The sequence below is a fragment of the Sebastes umbrosus genome, chromosome 8 (assembly GCF_015220745.1).
Source record: "Sebastes umbrosus isolate fSebUmb1 chromosome 8, fSebUmb1.pri, whole genome shotgun sequence".
NCBI classification, from domain to species: domain Eukaryota; kingdom Metazoa; phylum Chordata; class Actinopteri; order Perciformes; family Sebastidae; genus Sebastes; species Sebastes umbrosus.
Genome location: NC_051276.1, coordinates 24734822 through 24750989, shown reverse-complemented (window position 1 = coordinate 24750989; position 16168 = coordinate 24734822). Strand labels below are relative to the sequence as shown.

General features: G+C 40.1%; 2 protein-coding genes across 8 annotated transcripts; one reads left to right on the top strand and one right to left on the bottom strand.

Moving 5' to 3' along the window:
* Positions 1–390: 390 nt before the first annotated feature.
* c8h12orf43 (chromosome 8 C12orf43 homolog) lies at positions 391–4030 on the top strand. 6 transcript variants are annotated; one of them, XM_037778865.1, is made up of 6 exons: positions 391–660; positions 1825–1855; positions 2149–2247; positions 3012–3085; positions 3179–3266; positions 3348–4030. In XM_037778865.1, exons 1-6 carry the CDS (start codon positions 486–488, stop codon positions 3697–3699), a joined length of 819 nt encoding a protein of 272 aa, XP_037634793.1. In that variant the 5' UTR covers positions 391–485; the 3' UTR covers positions 3700–4030. The 6 variants fall into 6 exon arrangements, with proteins under 6 accessions (XP_037634793.1, XP_037634794.1, XP_037634791.1 ...); XM_037778866.1 differs by having other exon boundaries at positions 396–660; positions 3012–3079; XM_037778863.1 differs by having other exon boundaries at positions 398–660; positions 3012–3083; positions 3174–3266.
* A 7-nt stretch (positions 4031–4037) lies between these two features.
* On the bottom strand, positions 4038–9985 carry hnf1a (HNF1 homeobox a). Of its 2 annotated transcripts, none has more exons than XM_037778861.1 (10): positions 9447–9985; positions 8239–8438; positions 7924–8104; positions 6554–6756; positions 6075–6247; positions 5848–5986; positions 5579–5767; positions 5419–5504; positions 5243–5327; positions 4038–4397 (listed from the first exon to the last, which is right to left on the bottom strand). In XM_037778861.1, the coding sequence occupies exons 1-10, from the start codon at positions 9749–9751 to the stop codon at positions 4267–4269; spliced, it is 1692 nt and encodes a 563-aa protein (XP_037634789.1). In that variant the 5' UTR covers positions 9752–9985; the 3' UTR covers positions 4038–4266. The 2 variants fall into 2 exon arrangements, with proteins under 2 accessions (XP_037634789.1, XP_037634790.1); XM_037778862.1 differs by having other exon boundaries at positions 6075–6217.
* Positions 9986–16168: the final 6183 nt, after the last annotated feature.

Genomic DNA, 16168 nt, shown 5'->3' with positions numbered 1-16168 from the left:
ATTTATTTATTTATATATATATTTATTTATATATATTATAATATTATGACTTTATTCTTGTAACGTTACAACTTTATTCTCATAATATTACAACATTTTTCTTGTAAAGTTATGACTTTATTCTCATAATATTAAGACTTTATTCTTGTAACGTTACAACTTTATTCTCATAATACAACATTTTTCTTGTAAAGTTATGACTTTATTCTCATAATATTAAGACTTTATTCTCAAAATCTCAGATTTTTTGTACCTAAGTAAATACAATGAGGATTTAAACTTATTTTATTTTCAGTCTGATATGTTCAAACTGTTTCATTCTCTAATTCTCTAAGTTGTATGAAGATAGTGATGAATTACAGCACATACATGAGTAAAAAAAAGCCTCTTTCTGTCCACACCATGGTGCTCCTCCTGGGGGGCTTGGTCCACGCCATACAGTTCCCCTTGTCGACGGACTACATTACCCAGAAGCGTGTTCGGTCATGGCGGTCGCCGCTAAAAACGCGTGTGGTGTCTCTGACGACTCCAGCAGCAGCGACGATGAGGCGCTTAAAAGATGTCAGGAGGCAGTCTGGGAGACACGAGGTGACAAAATGAAAGGTGAACATGTTTTCTGTTGTGTCTGTAGTGAGAGACGAAGTGAACATTTCTGTACAGGTAGATGAACTCCAGGAGAAACACGACATTAGCCTGGTGAGATAGGACACCTTTACTGCTAGTTCAGATAATAAACAGAGATAGTCGTAATTAAACGTTGGCTAAAGTTACATGACTTGTTAGAAATATACATTTTTATTGTACTTCAGAGGCTCTAACCTCTCGCATTGTTATGGTTGTAGCATTTGGCACTAATGAGCTCAGAGATAGAAAGTAAACACATGTGACTACATCCGGTTTTCAAAATAAGATGTTAACAAAAGGAACTATATTATGCTTTAACTATATTATGCTTTATTTCTTGTGATTATTTCTTGTGAAATGTAATTATTCAATAATATGTAATTTCGTTTTGGCAATAATGTAAACTGAGGATTCATGCCAATAAAGCTTATTTGAATTTGAATTTGAATTTATGTTACATTTATGGAAATAAGATTGATTGGACTATATTCACCAGAAGTATAAAACATTACATGTCCCATATAAATTGAAAAAAGAAAATGCCACTTATTTGTGAAGGAAATGTATTTATTCTTTGATTTTTTTTGGTTGCTGCAAAAAAATGTAATAAATAATACCTAACAATGACTGATATATTTGACTTCAGGACATCTCTGACTAGATGCATACTGAAAATGAAACATTTTTACTCTTTCAATTTAGATATTTTCCAAAGTAAAAGTGTCACTCTTGCAATGTAAATACTGTAAATCTACTGTTACGGATATGTGCAATAACATATGCTGATCACTCTATGCAATAATTATATAATTATCTGAAGGACACTTTGTGCAATAATCTGGCAAAACTTTAATCTGGCGAAACTGGCATTTCATCAATATACATATTGTATTTTTATATTCTATATTGTATTATTTTTTATATTTATATTGCACTGTCTCTTTTTTTATTGTATTATCTTTTCATTAGCACCTATGGGATTGTCACAATCTAATTTCGTTGTACTACACGATGACAATAAAGGGCTTGAATGATTCAGCTTTTTCCCATGATCTAGTGTTATAAAAGTTAACAAAAATAATAAATCTTAAAATTGTAATATCGAATCGCAATACAGCACCATTCGGACAGTATTTGATCATATGCATTTTGCCTGTTGATGATAGTTGCAAGTGCTGACGTTAGCTTTGTTTGTTTTAGATGGGAACAGCCATGTGCAACAGTCAAAGCGGTAAGCCTTCTTGTGAACTTAACCTCTAACTAAAACCATTATTAGGAAGGAAGAAGAGCTAACTGTAAAATACTTTCTGTATCTCCACACAGCGTAAGTAGCCTACATAATTCACTTTTCAGCCTTCTACATTGAGGAAGTTGAAATAGTTGAAGTATTCCAGCTATAGCTATATAATAAATGTGCAACACGTGCAGCTTAACTTCAAATGATTGGTACAGTGGCTGAATTTCATACAAATATTTGAATGTCAGAAATGAAATAAGTTTGAATGTTGTCTTGCTGTGCAACAGTGTTGTTGTAGCTGACCATGAACACGATGGCAACGAGCTCCAGGTCACCCAAGGGTTTCGAACACACGTCGCCAAAAAGTTGGGACATCTTCTTGACAGGTAAGTAGTTTTGCATTTTAATTAGGGCTGTCAATCGAATAAAATGTTTAATCGCAAATTAATCAAACATTTTTTATCTGTTTGAAATGTACCTTAAAGGGAGATTTGTAGTATTTAATACTCTTATCAACATGGGAGTGGACAAATATGCTGCTTTATGCACATATATGTATTTATTTATTACTGGAAATCAATTAACAACACAAAACAATGACAAATATTGTTCAGACACCCTCACAGGTACTGCATTTAGAATAAAAAAGTATGCTCAAATCATAACATGGTAAACTGCAGCCCAACAGACAACAACAGCTGTCAGTGTGTCAGTGTGCTGACTTGACTATGACTTGCCCCCATGTGATTATCATAGAGTGGGCATGTCTGTAAGGGGGAGACTCGTTCACATATCTTGAGGTCAGAGGTCAAGGGACCCCTTTGAAAATGGCCATGCCCGTTATTCCCCGCCAAAATTCAGCCAAAGTTTGGAGCGTTATTTAGCCTCCTTCACGAGCAGCTTGGGATTAGATTCCATTTTCTAGCTTCATATGATGCCAGTATCTTCACTCTACCTTCAAAATTGAGCTCGCTACAACCTAAAAATTGTGACTTGCATTAATACATTAAATTAGCGGCGTTAAAACGAATTTACGTTATTATCGCGTTAACTTTGACAGCCCTAATTATAATGAATTAATCTCATAATACTGTGAGGAAAAGATGCACATATTTTTATACCTGGCTTATAATATGCCTGTTATTGTCAGTTCCATTACAGTGATGCAGACTGAAGCTTTATCCTGTGTGGAATCAACAAGATGTGATGATGATGAAGGTGAAGTTTCTCTTTATTTTGATACTTGCTGCTTTTATGGGTGATTCTGCTATCTTCTCTATTAATTCACGCCCATTCACGTGTTTTTCCTTTTTTTAGGATTTCGTCTGTTTTCTACATCCGTCCCGGGACAGACAGCTGATGACCCTCCAGCCCCTGTGAGGCGTCGGCCTGTTCCCAGCTCAAGGTTCTTATTATTTTGTTTTTTTTAAAGAACCTGATTAGTTTGCATAGCCCTTAACATTTTGCATCCCTCTGTTGGTCACAGTGACAGCGACAATGAGATGGAAACAAGGCTGAGGGAAGCAGCGGTGTCTGTCAAAGATCTCTTAGCCGCATCGTCACTGCTCTCGACACTCTCCACTCCCTCAGCGGAGCTTCCCCGCTCAGAGGGAATAAAGAAGAAGAAGAAAGCGGCAGAGGAAGAGGAGAGCCGTGTTGTTAAGAAGAAGAAAAAGAGGAAACCGAATCCAGAAGAGGGTGAGCAGGTGGACTCTGTAGGTTCTTCTCTTAATGCTCAAATAAATGGTGAGCACGGGAACGCAGAGGAACACATACAAGTCAAAGTAAAACGGAAAAAGAAAAAGAAGCGAGAATTACACACTGAGGAAGAGGCTTAGGACTGAATCTGTTTTGAATTATCTTTCAATGTTTTGGGATGTTTGTTTGTTATCCAGTCTGGCATAGTCTGTCACAAGCTTGAAATATATTTCCTGACAGTAAATGTGTATCTAAATGAAAACCTCTTTTCATGCCATTGCTCATGGTTATTCTTGAAATAGTCTTTACTTTATCATGAAAGATACTCATTTAAGAGTGTGAAAAGGCATTTCAAGGCAGTGACATAAAAAAAAAAGCAGGTAATATGCAGTTCACAAGTTTCAACTTAATGTACAGTTTCTGAATGTTAATAAACATTTTAATAAAAATACAATTTTGGTGTTGATTTTTCCGGTGATTTCTTTTTTTTTTTTTTTTTCAAAAGTGAATCTTCTCTAATGTCGATCCTTGTTCGTATTACAGTGATACGGAGTCTCAGAGAGTCTTTGAAACATGAAAGCTGAATCGTCCCTTTGGCCCCTGACACCAGGTTTCTCTGGAAAGTTACACCAGAGGTAGCTGTCCGTCCAAAACCCCCCCTCCGAGTCCAGCCGATAATGAGGAGACAGTATGTTGCCAGAGCACTTCTACTGTGCAGTAGAGACCAGTTGTGTAGGTATGTAGGAGATGATGTCTGTTGGTGAAGGCGAGAGGAGGTGAGACTGATGACTTTCTGTCGTCTGAGAAGCAGGATACAGCTCTAGGCTCTCGGAGGAAGCTGTTGACAAAAAAATATTGTTTTAGGAGAGCTACGGTGGCCGACACAAAAAAGATAAATGGCCCTATTTAGAGCCAGTGTTTGGTTTGTCTGTTCTGGCTACTGTAGAAACATGGTTGCCAACTTCATATGTAGCTCTAAACGGCTCATTTTAAAGTGATAAAAACATAAAGATTCTTATTTTCAGGTGATTATACACTAATGAAAACATACTTATTAATATAATATTCTATGTCTGCCAGTAAATATGTAGCTGGAATCAGTTAACTTAGCATAAAGACTGGAAACATCTCTGTCCAATAGTAACTAAATCCACCCACCAGTACCTGTGAAGCTTGCTAATGAACACGTTATATTTTATTTGTTTAATCTGATCAAAAAACTGAAAAGTAAAAATGACAATTTGTGGTTTAAACAGGCGGTGTGCCAGACTATTTCTTGGCTGGAAGCAGTGACTTCTGGGAGTCTTGTAGACTCCATGGGGTTGCTAGGTAACTAGCTGAGCTCAACCGCCTGCTGACATCAATCTTCTCATCTAACTCTCGACAAGAAGGCAAATAAACGTTGAACTGCTCCTTTTAAAATCTTTGTAAGCACTTTGTGGAGTTTATGTGATTTAAAATGTAATGAGTGAATATCAATTCCAACAAAACATTATTGCAGAATATTAAAAGGTCTCAAATTCATCTAATCAGATTAAGCCCAGCTGGATTGTGGTCAATCAATCAATCAATTGTGGGTCGGAGTTCCCTTTGAAATTTGCGTAACTAGACATGACATCATCCCAAAGATGTTGTAGTAGGATGTAGATGTCGAGGAGTAAACCTGTATTGACAGCTGTGTACCTGGCACAGGTGTGTGCGGCTGCAGGTGTAGAGAGTCATCCTGTAAAGGCGGGTCCGTCTGTTCCTCAGGATCTGCTGTTAGAATCTACCCAAAACAAAAAAATCAAAGACAGTTTTTACCAAAATAGGATTATTGGTGCCTTTACAGACCAACCAACCCGTCACACCCGGTTTACCTGTCTAACAGCAGTGAGGCTGGTCAGCGTCCCCAGGCCGCTGCTGTCAGTGATGACATGGTACTGCGGCGATTCCGACTTGTACACTGCGATGAGGAACAGACGAATGAATCTCTACTCAACATAACATGTTAACCTCATTATTGCTGTGTGACCTTACTGTGACATGGCAGCTGTGCCATGGTCGCCATGAAGGGACTGGCGCCCATGTGACTCTGGAGGTGGTGTGATATTGGCTGCTGGGAAGACGCGTGAAGCTGCTGCTGGAATGAGATCGGCTGGAGAGTGGTGAAACCGCCCCCCATATTGTTGATAACGGGCACGGTCTGAGGCTGCGCTGAGGCCAAACCTGTGAATCAATAATAACATAGTGTTCTCAGATTTTTTTCTTTTTATTCTTATTCAGAAAAGAGAAGAAACTAGAGTTACCAATGAGAAGTGAAGACTCCCCCAGGCTCATGACGCTGGGCAGCGACGCCATGATGAGGCCCTGCGAGGAAGGGGACGCAGACAGACTGTGCAGCGAGGTCAGAGTGCTTACTGGGGGCAGTGGGCCACCGCTGGACACCTGAGACCAGAGGACAGCATGGTCACGATGGCAGCGGCACATACAGGTAGTCTATAATATGAACTAGGACTAGGACGCATGCTCTCACCAGCTTGGGGTTATGTGTCTCTAGGAGTGTGTGGCTGGGCTCCAGTTGGATAGGGCTGACCACCAGATGTCCCACTCTCTCCCCTACGCTTCCTCTGGCTGAGCTCACGGGGTCGCACAGGATTTGCTGGCTGTATTTGACACCTGGAAAACAAGAAGTCAGGCCCCAAATCACTGACGGGGGGGGGCACATTTTACAATCAAATTTAACACATACATTGGTTGATTGCTCCAAATTGCAGCATGAGGTAACTGAAAAATATGAACATCAGTACCAGAACCAGTACAGTCATGTCTACAAGAGTGTGCTGGTTATAGTTTTTTACCCAAAGGGATCAAAAGGACAAACAAGTCTTGAGATCCGGCATAGGCAAGTCCAACTTTGTCTCGACGCTCACTCCCTTTTTTTTTTAAAAAGGCAGGTTTTGTTTCACTCTTGACTCACTCTTCAAGCTTGCCTGAACATTGTTAGGGTATTACCGTGCTCAGGACTTGGCGGGAGGTTGGGGTGAGAAGAGGACGCAGATTGGTTGGTAAAAGGTGTGTCGAGGGCCAGTTTGTGACGGAAGGCCTCCTCTTTGCGGCGGTTGGCGAACCAGTTGTACACTCGGACCTCGGTAACCAGGTTGGAGCCCAGGCCGGCAAGCTGGGAGGGAGACACCCCCCTCTGATGACACTCTGCCCTGAGGGAGGAAGAGCACATGGATACATTTACATTTTGAAGGCATATACTGTCCCTTTGAGAGTGTGGCCCACTAGTTACATAAGTCACTAGGATGACCTTTGTGAGCATGACCAATAGTAACACATATTGGGGCAAGTTGACCAGAAGTACACCGCAAGAGTCAGCCTCCACTTGCTTAAAGGGATAGTTTGGATATTTTGAAGTGAGGTTGTATGAGGTACTTATCCATAGTGAGTGTATTACCTACAGTAGATGACAGTCGACACGTGCCCAGCTTGGAGAAGCAGGCAGGAGTTATCGCACGGAACCAAAGCAATATGCTGCTGTGGACGGGGCCAGCAGCAAAACGTATTTTAGACACCTTAAAGAAAGGCCCACCTAAAAAAAAAATCAATATCCATCTAAGTGTACGCTATATTTAGAATATTTTCACCGGTTTACCATGCCGTGAGACAGCCCTCTCCAGCGGAGAACTGAAGCCGTTTGCATCCATCTATGCTCTCGCCAAAGCCACCAGACACCGTTGAAGAATCCTGTAATTTTACCTTGCAGAACACGGGGGTTGCTGGTCTACCGCTGCCTATATCGGTTAGTTTGTTTATGTTATTGTGTGACTTTGGTGAATCCGAACTAACCAAAGTCACACAATAACACAAACAAAATAACCCATCAAGGCAGCGGTAGAACTGCATCTCTCGTGTTCTGCGAGGTAAAATTACAGTTTTTTTTCCAATGGAGTCTGGTGGCTTTAGCGAGAGCAAAGATAACAGTTTCAGTTCCCCATCGGAAACATGGCAAGGTAAACCGGTGAAATTATTTTAAATAGCATACACTTAAACTGATATTAATTTATTAGGTGGGCCTTTCTTTTAGGTGTCTAAAATATGTTGCTGCTGGCCCGTCGACAGCAGTACATTGCTTTGCTTCTGTGCGCTCACTGCTGTCTGTTTCTCCAAACTCAGGGCTTGCCGATCAACTATAGGTAATACACTAACTACGGATAAGTACCTAATACAACCCCACTTCAAAACATCCAAACTATCCCTTTAAAAGGAACCCATGATTTGGGTCTCGTTGGGCCAAAGTGGCACAGCAAAGCTGTAAAAACAAGATAGGTAAGAGAAATCCTGTTTTGTCCTTGTATCACCACCACTGTATGTCTCACCTGTTACAATCCTCCACCAACCCCTCTCTCTCCTCCTTGCTGGGGTTCTTCTGTCGGTCGTAGGCGTGGAAGAGGATCTGCAGGGACGCCGGACCCCATTTGAACCTGTTCCTCCGTCCTTTCCTGGTCTCCTCTCCTTGCTCCTCCGCAGATCCAAGACCATGTTTGGCGTTGGTAAATTCTGAAAGGGAAAGGGAAATTATAATTTTTTCTCTTTTTCACACCTCTCTTTCAGTCTACAGAACTGATATTTGATGCATAATTGAAAGCAGAGATTAGGGGCCTTTGCAGCTCCACAGCTGCTTGTGTACTCACGCTGGCTAATCTCGCATCGCTTCTTGACGTACCAGGTGTACAGAGAGGCTCTCTTCTGGTTCTTCATGGGCGTGCCTTTGTTGAGGTGCTGGGAGAGATGGGACTGGTTGAGTCCCGTGGACTCCACCACCTCTCTCTGAGGGAGGTTGTGCTGCTGCATGTAGCTTTTCACCATTTTAGCAACGTGCCAGGGGTCCTCCCTATTAGACAAAGGCCTCATTTTTGTGTGTACTCTTACATTGTTGTATATTTTTGTTTATTTGACTTTATTTTGTTTATATATATCCCCTTTTCTTTTCCACAATATTTCTGGGTGTTTAAACCCTTTCTAGGAAAAGTGCAGTTTGTCCCAACGTTAGACATAAAGCATGGCCACTCATAGGGAAGTAGAGAGAGGTGTATTGACACAGAGAGAGATAAGAGAAAGCACACAGGGGCAAAGTCCAGCCCTTTCAGATCACTGGAGGGGAAAAACGTGTAAAAGGTTTATGAAGCCTAATTTAACGCTTTCTAACTGTCAGGTCAGGAGCACATAAAATACACAAAATGTCTTTAACTTTACCATATTCAAATCCAGATTTAGACAGTAAACTCTAATAAAATATATTTTAAACAGCCACTTAGCGAGAATTTTAATATTTTTGAAAAAAAAAAATACACCTCTCAGTAAAGTGTCCGATAAGAAGTGCGTAGTGTGCTCCAAATATCAGAAAACAGTTCTGAAAAAGATGCAGAAATATCACTCAAGCCTTATGTAAACATTGCCTCACATGACCAGCCCTGCTCCATTAATCTTCACCTATGCATGTAGCTTATTTATTAAGAAATGGCCAGAGAATAATGATGGGGGTGGGTAATTAGTAACTAGCAAAGGAGGAACCCTCTTTAAATTCGCCTCAGAAGCAGAGAGAGAGAGGCAGACAGAGAGGCAGGAGAAGGAGGGAGGATTTGGTAAAGAGAGGAGAGCCGAGTTTAAGAAGAATAAAGGAAAAGAGGTGATGTTGTCAGGTAAACTGTTGTTTCAACTCTCGGGTGCTTAGTTTTGATATACAGGAGGTGAAAGAGAAGATGATGAAGTTGTCAAAGGCATTTTTTTAATTTGACCTGATCAGGTCCTACACAGAAAAGCTGTGTGAGAATAGCAGTTAGTTAGTCAGAGATTTTGCTGTCGCCGTGGAGCTTCCAGAGAAGCGCTGGGATCTACTTACTGCAGTAGCTGGTCAACTTCAACCCTCAGTTTGGCCACCTCCTCTGGGAGAAGCTTCTCCAGCTCTCGGAATATAGGCGGTGGGAAATCCATTTCTCCTTCCTCGGAACTCTCTCCATCCCCCCTCTCTCCCTTCTCCCCGCCAGCACTCGCCCTCTCTCGCTCCAGCTCCCCTATGGCTTGGACCAGGACATCCCGGGACAGTCCGGATCCCAGCAGGGCCCAGATCAGCTGCTCCTGAAGGGCGGTCAAACGGCTCGGCTTCGCCTTGGCCGCCCCAGCCCTCTCCTCTATCCTCTCTTCCATTGCTCTGATGCCTTGCCTCGCTACCTACCTACCGCCTCGCAAACAAACACTGCTCTCCGTGTGCACTTCCACACTCAAATGGCTCCCAGACAGGCAGCGTTGGGCCTCATAGTGTTTGTAGTCCCACTTCAGCTTTAAACGACGGATACTTTCATTTTCCCTGTGTTGAATTTCCTCCCGATGTGTCCTGAGCTGCCTGGTTTTTAGCTCTCCACCTGCTGTTTTGCTTTCAAAGGTCAATTTTCTTTTTTTTTTAACCTTCCTCCTCTTCACCCCCTCCTCCTTACATGCGCCCTGTGAACTTTGTCCCCACTCCCTCAGTCCCCAACAGTGACCAAAGTGCAATTTAAAAACAATAAATAAACGTTAGGGGATGTTACAGTTGCATGCAGGGCTGCAGACGCAACAGATCGCCTCTCAAAGAAAAAAAAGGAGACAAGTAAAGAAAACATAACAGACAAGTTATATGGTATATTTATATATGTAGATATTTCTAATTTCACAGTAGGACAGACTTTTGGGACACACAGAGACGCTCTTCTTACCCTTTTTGTTTGATGCTCCAAACTTTAATGTTGAAACATGTAGTTAAAAATGTAAAGGCACACACCAACATTACATTGACTGAGCAGAAACATGGCTTGATCAGTCTTTCACACCACTAGAGAGTGCTGCTGTGTCATGTTTACATCTGAACGACCCAGTTTCAGCATGTGTCCCTGTACCAATAACTTGGGGGCTGTTGTGTACGCACAGTGTTTCTATGTTGAGCATGAGTTTAATCACCTAGTAAAAGAACAACATTATGACAGCTTTTTAAAATCAATATTCTCTAGTATACCAGACTACTACAAATAGCTTATAAAATATAAAATATGAACATGGAATAACAATAACATACTATCTACAATAAATACAAAGTGTGCGATGACATGCTATATATTAGAAAAGTGTGCAAGCTACAATTTTCTTTAAAATAAAACTAAATGAGGTAGTAAACCAATTTGCAAATTCCACATGTGCAACATTATTACAGTATAAACCGTATGGACCTTTTTATCAAAAGGTGGTTTTATAACTTGATTTAATTTGGGTAACTAGTTTGCATGTGTGTGTATGTAGGTTGATGTGTCTGTACTGTATGTATGTAATACATATTTAACAAAGTCCTTCATTCATAATTGTACTTAAAGGGACTCTGTAAGAATCAAAAATTGCTTGTTTACAGTGACACCTGTGGCCGTTAAGTCAATGACAGTCAGCGTCCTGTTGCTCGCACTACGTAGACACGAGCGAGCGTCGGTCAAAACCGTGAGGCGACACACACGAGACTGAACGTGATTTACAGGCATCATGTTGATTAACGTTAGCAACATTAGCAGCTAAAACCCACAATATCACTATATATTTCACATGCTTGGCAGTGATGTTAGCTTATATATATGTTGATCATAGCGTTAACTTTTCCTGCTTCGGCCTCACACACTCGCTGCCGCTCTCTCTGTCTTGCTTCACCGCTCACTTCCCACATGCACACACACTCTTCGAACTGGCTCTGCTCTTCTCCAAAATGACCTACGCCACTCCCACAACACTAGTTTTCACCCGACGTTGGTCACATTCCTGTTTTGCAAGACGGGCTTCATTAGATATAATTTTTGGTATTTTTTGTGCTTCCGTGGAGTTTGTGTTGGACTTTGAGTTGTGGTGGGGGCTGGACGTTTGTCGGCGTTAGCGGACTCCATTTGTAACCACATGTCGTCACATCTGTTGGATTTTCTTGGAAAAACCGGCCCGGGATCCTCACATTAAAAGCAGTCTACAGGCTGATAGAAGAAACCCAGAAAGTCACGGAAGATCTCATTTTTTTGGTTAGGTTACAACCTGTTCACACATTGGCATTGAAAAATGATTTAAAAATGTTTATACGTGTAAAAACTTACATACATTCCCTTTAAAGGTACAGTGTGTAGGATTTGGCGGCATCTAGTTGTGTGGTTGCAGATTGCTTGATTAAATCCACACATCCATGGCACTAACAGTGCAGTTAAACTACAGCAGTTACTCTCTGACTTTATTCTTTTAGTAAAAGGCAACTGTGGGCATGTTTTTGCCATATCTTTAAACTGTTGAACTTTATACTTTAATGGTTTACATAGACTTCTCTATGTTGAATCTGATTTTTTTTTATTATTTCCAAATCCAAGATTTCTTTGTCTTTGATCCACTCTAGTTTTTTTGTCAAAGAAAGTTGGCGGGAATGATAAGTTGGAAGTGGAAGACTGGAAAGGAAAGAGGGCAAACTGAATGGGAGAAAACCTTTGAGAGTTAATGTAGTCCTTTATCTTTTCTCTCTCTTTCAGTGTAAAACGCTCACTTTCTCTGCCTGGATCACCTTATACCATTCTCAGGTTCAGCCTATCAGCACCTTTTTGTGTAGAGCTCTTGTTACCCCACCCCACCCTTGGGAAGATGGCATTATACTGTATTTGGAAGGGTAACAGAGCTCCCTCTATCTCCCTGAGACATGCCACTGACCTGTAATTAAGTCCCATTGTACTATTCAGAGGAAACTCCTCACCAAAACGGACAGAGGGCAATGTGTGTGGATTTCCAACAGCTCAGATACCGCTGTGACTAATGCTCCACCACACAAGCTGGGTTTATCAAAATGGACCACATGCAGCACACATTGGGGCCTGCATTTTCCCTCTCCGGAGAACTCAAAGCTACGTTGATTGATAATGAGACACAATCCACAGTGTCCATCTCTCATTAGTGAGCCATTGCTGGCCGCCTCTGTCTGTGTCCTCACCGCTAGCTCTCTCTCTTTCTCTGCCTCAGCCCGGTGCCCTCCCCATCCACCCCGTCCCCATCCCCACCATTCAACCCCATTGATCATGCATGCAGAAATTTAACACACCCCTTAATTCCTGTCCAAATAGCCCCCTGTCCCACTTCCAGAGCTTCATCTGCTCATCTGCAGAGGATAGAGTATAGGCCTGTGTGCGAGCAGGACACCGGCTGCAGCACTCAATGAGGATAAACTGTGTTAGAGAGGACAATCGCAAATCTAAATCTGTGCCCAAACATCCTGGGTTACACACTCTGAGCTTGTAGTGTCGCTCCGATATGATCGTGTTACAGGCACGTCTGTATTTTGGAGACATAAAGCGTTAGTATGCTCAAAAACTTAGCACCAAACTCCGAGCCTTGGGTAGGACGGCACCCATTTTGAACCCACCGTAAGTTAAAAGCTGTCTTTGAGTTACTCAGGCTATTGATTGGCCTTAACATTGGTTACCAGGTCACATGTTGAGTCAGTGTTGAGAAGATTAGCCGAAGCTGGCTTTGGTACTAATTAGATACTTAAACCCTCAGCAATGAATGAGCACACAGCACACAATCCTCCTGTTATACACCACATCGCATAATCCGGTTTGCAATATGGAAGGTGTATTAAGACGGACAAACACATTGTTGCTGATGAAATCCAGAGCTTCAAACCAGAACACGGATACAAACCAACTCTCCATAAATATCCACTTAAAGGGGAATTACACCCATTTTCAAAATTCATACATGTTATTCCTATGGTCTAAGACAGTCCAAAAAATGTTAGTAAACATGAACAACTCTCTCCCAACCAAAAACTAGAGTGCTAAAACTCAAACTTGTGATGTCATAGGGCAGGGGTCTGCAACCTGCGGCTCTGGAGCCACATGCGTCTTTAGTGGAAACTGTTTTTTTTTTTTTTTTTCTTTTTTTTTTTCTTTATAATTGTTGTAGGTCTATGGTGATTCTTATATTTTCCAATTGTAAAAATCTGTAGTCTATACACCGAATTAAATTTCGCAGAACCCCAATAGCTTAATAGGCTAGCTATGGATTCCAAATATCCCATCAAAGAAAAGTCTCGGAGGAAAATAGCAAATTTAATAGTGCGTGGACAAATTCGACAACAACAAAAAAAAGTAATTTAAAGACATTTCCAGAACAAGCACACTGGATTTGCTGAAAAGCCAGCAGCAGCTTCCAACCAAATGTCCTGAGAGGCTTCTTCAAATGTCCTCCCTCTCATTTGCATTTGGGCCCTCACTGCATTAGACTTAATAGGCTGTGTTACCTTCATCACAATGCTCAAATGTTTTGCGTCTCCAGACAGATTTTTTAAAAAAAAATGTTTGGCCTAAAATGGCTCTTTTGATCGTAAAGGTTGCTGACCCCTGCCGTAGGATATAAAGTGTGGAGCTGCTCCATAGACAATGAATAGGGAGAGATGTTGTAGATGACACTGAGAGCACCCAGGAGAGTGATCTGAGTATATGGGAACATTTTCTGTTTCACAACTGACAACACTACAATAAAATAAAGCCCAAATGTGTATAAAAAAAAGAAAACATTCAGCGTGTCCACAAAATCAGTGTCCCATTCATTGTCTATGTAGCAGCTCCAGACTTTATACCCTATGACATCACAAGTTTGAGACTTACTGAGAGAGTACAGAGGCTCACGTTCACAAATATTGATTGAACTTTCCTAGGCTATAGAAATAACATATTTGAATTCTTAATTTAGGTGGTATTCAACACATTGTTGCTCTGCATAGAGACATCTACTTAAAATGACTCAACAAGAAGCCCATTGGTGAAAGGTTAATGAAGTTATAGTTCATAGATTATTTCATATCAGTGATAGCAGCTGTAAAATACACCAAAGTCATTGTGTAACAAATCGTAAATTGACATTCAAGCACCTCAGACGCACCGTAGGAGCTTGTGGGTATATTAAAGAAGCAGTATTACTTCATGTTGACTCAATGTTAGTTCAGTCTGCTGCTGGAATCGAGGATTGATAAGTAATTTCTTAACTGACTGTTGGCCAATAGTTGTGAAACTGATTCACATGAACACTGTAAGAACAACACAACATTTATAGAGTAGCCTACAACATGGCCTGTTATGAGTAAACGTTGTGTCTGTGATGTATTGTGTCACTGGATTGAATTAATAGCACATGATAATTTCCTGACAATAAAAATACAGTTTGCTTGTACATGTGCAATAATGTAGTAATATGTAACATATAATATGTAACATGTAATAATGTGTCATATATTTTGCAAGATGTTCATTGTAATTGTTTTTTATTATATATAATGCAAATGTAGTTCTTGTAGCTGTAAATTGTGCCTGTTTACACTTCATCCAATCTGGGGCGGAAATTGTGTCAAGTTAATCAGAATTAGCCAGAATGTGACAGGAAGTTGTGAGAATCCGCCTTCACAATAAAGGCTTAATGTTTGTCACTTACAAAAAGGAAGCACAGGGGGTGTAGTTGAAAACTTCAGGATATCAGAGTCAGTTTTAGATCACTTATTGTATTGATTTTTTATGATGTTTTGTTAGTTTTTGTGATCTTATTTGGCATTAAATAGCTGTGTTGCAAGTGTGATGTTTCTTTGCAGTTCAGTAGCTCTTTATAAAATATGGTTTTACTTCATGGATAATGTTTATCAATATAAAAAGCCACTTTTTGAATCATATTATAAACATATTTTCCTGATACAACATTAATATTTAGAAAAAATATTTAGTTATTATCTACGTAAAATGGGTTTGTATTTACTGGCTTTTTTTTTTTTTTTTTACATGTCCCAAATACACAGGCTAAATCAGATTGTGCCTCATGTAAAGCTCCAACTCTGTCATTAAATTAAATGGAGTTTGGTATGTTCTTTGTTCTATAAATTCACCCCAAATACCGTCAATGTAAGACTTTTTTTTATTTTTAATGCTTGCGGCCAAAGTGCAGAACTAAAAGTTCACCCTACTGTAAGCTATAGCCACAGATCACTCAGGACAGAAAATATAAAACAAGTTAACAGTTCTCGGTCTATTAATCTGCAATGCAGAGCAGTAAAAAGGTAATTTCGGTATATGGTAATAAGTCTTTACTTACTGATTGACAGAGAGGGAATGTACATACTGTATTGTTTCATAACAGATAAGATAAGATAGAACTTTATTGATCCCGAAGGAAACTTCGTCTGCCAAAGATTGCTCAAAATTACAACATAAGAATAAATTAAAAAAACAAAACACAATGGAGTAATAAATATAAAGTGTATAAGAAGTAATAATAACACTAGTGCAAAATAGAATAGCAATAAGAGTAAGATACATTTAGTAACATAAGTAAACTAAGATAGAAAAGTTGGCCTAAATTACAACATCATAAGAATAGAACCAGGAGTAAAAAATATAAAGTGTATAAGAAGTAATGCTAACACCAATGCCTAATAGAATAACAGTAAGATACATTTAGTAAATTAAGTAAACTAAAATAGAAAAAGTAATATTGCATTATTGTGCATGATATTACATTGTTAGTTACTTCATTTCAGCTAAACAGTAA

Excerpts from the sequence above, each read along its gene's own strand:
- hnf1a (XM_037778861.1), bottom strand. The coding sequence starts at position 9,751 with ATGGAAGAGAGGATAGAGGAGAGGGCTGGGGCGGCCAAGGCGAAGCCG. Across the intron at positions 8,439-9,446 it reads GAAGTTGACCAGCTACTGCA|GGAGGACCCCTGGCACGTTG; the intron begins GTAAGTAGATCC and ends TTTGTCTAATAG. Across the intron at positions 8,105-8,238 it reads GCGATGCGAGATTAGCCAGC|AATTTACCAACGCCAAACAT; the intron begins GTGAGTACACAA and ends TTTCCCTTTCAG.
- c8h12orf43 (XM_037778863.1), top strand. The coding sequence starts at position 486 with ATGGCGGTCGCCGCTAAAAACGCGTGTGGTGTCTCTGACGACTCCAGC. Across the intron at positions 661-1,824 it reads AAGTGAACATTTCTGTACAG|ATGGGAACAGCCATGTGCAA; the intron begins GTAGATGAACTC and ends TGTTTGTTTTAG. Across the intron at positions 2,248-3,011 it reads TTGGGACATCTTCTTGACAG|TTCCATTACAGTGATGCAGA; the intron begins GTAAGTAGTTTT and ends TGTTATTGTCAG.